Source organism: Oryzias melastigma, linkage group LG22 (genome assembly GCF_002922805.2).
Source record: "Oryzias melastigma strain HK-1 linkage group LG22, ASM292280v2, whole genome shotgun sequence".
Classification (NCBI taxonomy): Eukaryota; Metazoa; Chordata; class Actinopteri; order Beloniformes; family Adrianichthyidae; genus Oryzias; species Oryzias melastigma.
In genome coordinates this window covers 1,875,609-1,877,611 of record NC_050533.1, presented here as the reverse complement: position 1 = coordinate 1,877,611, position 2,003 = coordinate 1,875,609, and the positions used below count along the sequence as shown (strand labels likewise).

Sequence of the window (2,003 nt, the reverse complement as noted above, 5' to 3'; positions counted from 1 at the left end):
GAAATTTCGTTCAAAAACTGTGACAGAGTGCTGAAGTTTACCTAAATTTCTGAAAAATCTGTAGTAGAACTGCTTAAAAATCCCTAATACATGACAATTTTGAAAAAATATTTAGTGTGTTGCTTATATAAATATGAGCTAAACTCCAAAGTAGCCCCAAAATCCCCAGTAGATGCTAAATTAGCCAAAAGCTAGCTTGTACTTTATATAGTAAGTAAACTGCAAAATTCAGTAAAAATCCTCAGCAAACTAAATTAGTCAAAAGTGTCAGTCTGTTGCTAAAGTAGAAGCTAACCCCTAAGTTAGCCTTAAAAAACCACAGCAGATAACAAATTAGCCAAAAACGTTAGCATGGTGGTAAAATATTAGCAAAACATCAGTAAATGCTAAATTAGCCAAAAAAGCTAGTTCATTGCTTAAATACTAGCTAAACTCCAAAATAGCCTAAAATTCCTCAGTAAGCTAAATTAGTCATAAACATTAGCCTGTTGCTAAAATAGAAGCTAAACTCTAAATTAGCCTATAAAAACCTCAGTAGATAACAAACGTTATGAAAAAATATGAGCTAAACTAGCCAAAAAAACTAGCAAAAAACGTTAGCATGTGGCTAAAATACAAGCTAAACTAGCCAAAAAAACTAGCACATTGCTTTGATCCTGTTCGTTCTAAGGTGTTTTGGATTTTGGCCTCTTGTGTGATTGACTTTGACACTCTGCTTTACAGAGTCGGAGCTGATTCTGGATTTAGTCGTGGTTTGACGTTCTGTGACCTATGACCTTTGGGGCGTACTGAGGGAGGTGTGGGGAACCTCATACGGACCATTTGATCGTCACAGATTCTGTCTGCAGTCTGAATCTCTTCGGATCAGGAATGATCTGAATGCTTGTGAGTGAACTGTTGCTTTGACTGGATCAGAATCTGGTTGTGAATCCTGAAGATCCAAATAGTTCTGGATGAGATTTCAGCATGTCTTATAAACAGATGAAATCTCATCGAGGCGGGAAACCGTTCAGGAAGGTCTGAGCATCTCTGCTGCTTGGGATATTTTCAAAATAAAAGCTGGTCCGAGAGGGCTTGTTGATAAATACAAACTTGTGTTTGTTTGTTTAAACAAAGACGGCGGTAAACCTGCTGAGATGCCATCTGTGGGAGCGGCGAGGCGTCAGTCCCTCCAGACGATGACACATTTACTGTCGTCTGGAAAAGAATCATCAAACACTGACGGTGCGTATTTTAAATGATATTTAACTGAAACAAACCAAAGATTTATCCGTTCAGGATCGTGTGATGAAGCTGAATTAAAGTGGCTTACCTGAACTCTGTGTTTGATCCAGAACCACTGAAGTCCAGTTGTAGAAGTTCCCGTCAGAGCTGCAGGATTCCTGTTAGAACCTCTTTTCCACTGAAGCCTCCATGCTGCTCGGATGCAGTTTCAGAGACGTCTGAACACAGCGTCTCTTAAACGAGTTCAGACCCAGAGTCCCGGGACAAAGTCACACCATGCTGCAGAATTTGACAGAACGGCGGCAACCGGGCCTCCTCTGGTTCTGCTGGTTCCAAATCCAGAGTCCCAGCTGACCAAAAACATGTTTGCTGAAAGTCTGGAGGCGTCGTGCCGCCAGAGCGAACTCAGACATGAACCCGAGGACGAGGGAGTCCGGAACCGGACACTGCAGGTTCTGGAGCTCAAGTTCTGGACTTTGATTAGGAAAAACTTGATGATCAGCTGTTATAACAACGATAATAAAAATAGTGTTTTCCAGAAAAAGACTTTAAGAAAATAAAGAATGAATAAAAATGAACCGCCTCCCACTGTTTAAATCTCTTTAGCATAAACTTTATTTAAAACACATTTAAGTACAATTTTAGCTTGAATGTAAATTAGTGGAAAAGATTAAAGTATGAAAATATCAAACTAGAAGGAAAAAGTCACCATAAAAATGAAGATTGTACAAAAAAGAATAAATGGTCAGAGAATCTGTAATATAAACATGATTTTTATT

At 39.0% G+C, this 2,003-nt stretch overlaps 1 protein-coding gene across 2 annotated transcripts in view; it reads right to left on the bottom strand.

Annotated features, from left to right (window-relative positions):
• The window catches only part of LOC112150476 (solute carrier family 2, facilitated glucose transporter member 1), a 5,900-nt gene extending 4,541 nt beyond the window's left edge, over positions 1 to 1,359 (bottom strand). The window contains exons 1-2 of one of the 2 annotated variants that reach the window (XM_036210085.1): positions 1,313 to 1,359; positions 1,129 to 1,197 (exon numbers count right to left, since the gene is read on the bottom strand). Coding sequence is in view for 1 of the 2 variants with exons in the window: in XM_024278839.2 (XP_024134607.2) it covers positions 1,129 to 1,212 (84 nt within the window). In the remaining variant the exon portion in view is untranslated. Of the gene's footprint in view, positions 1 to 1,128; positions 1,215 to 1,312 lie in introns of those variants that run through there. The other variant, XM_024278839.2, reaches the window with a different exon arrangement.
• Positions 1,360 to 2,003: the final 644 nt, after the last annotated feature.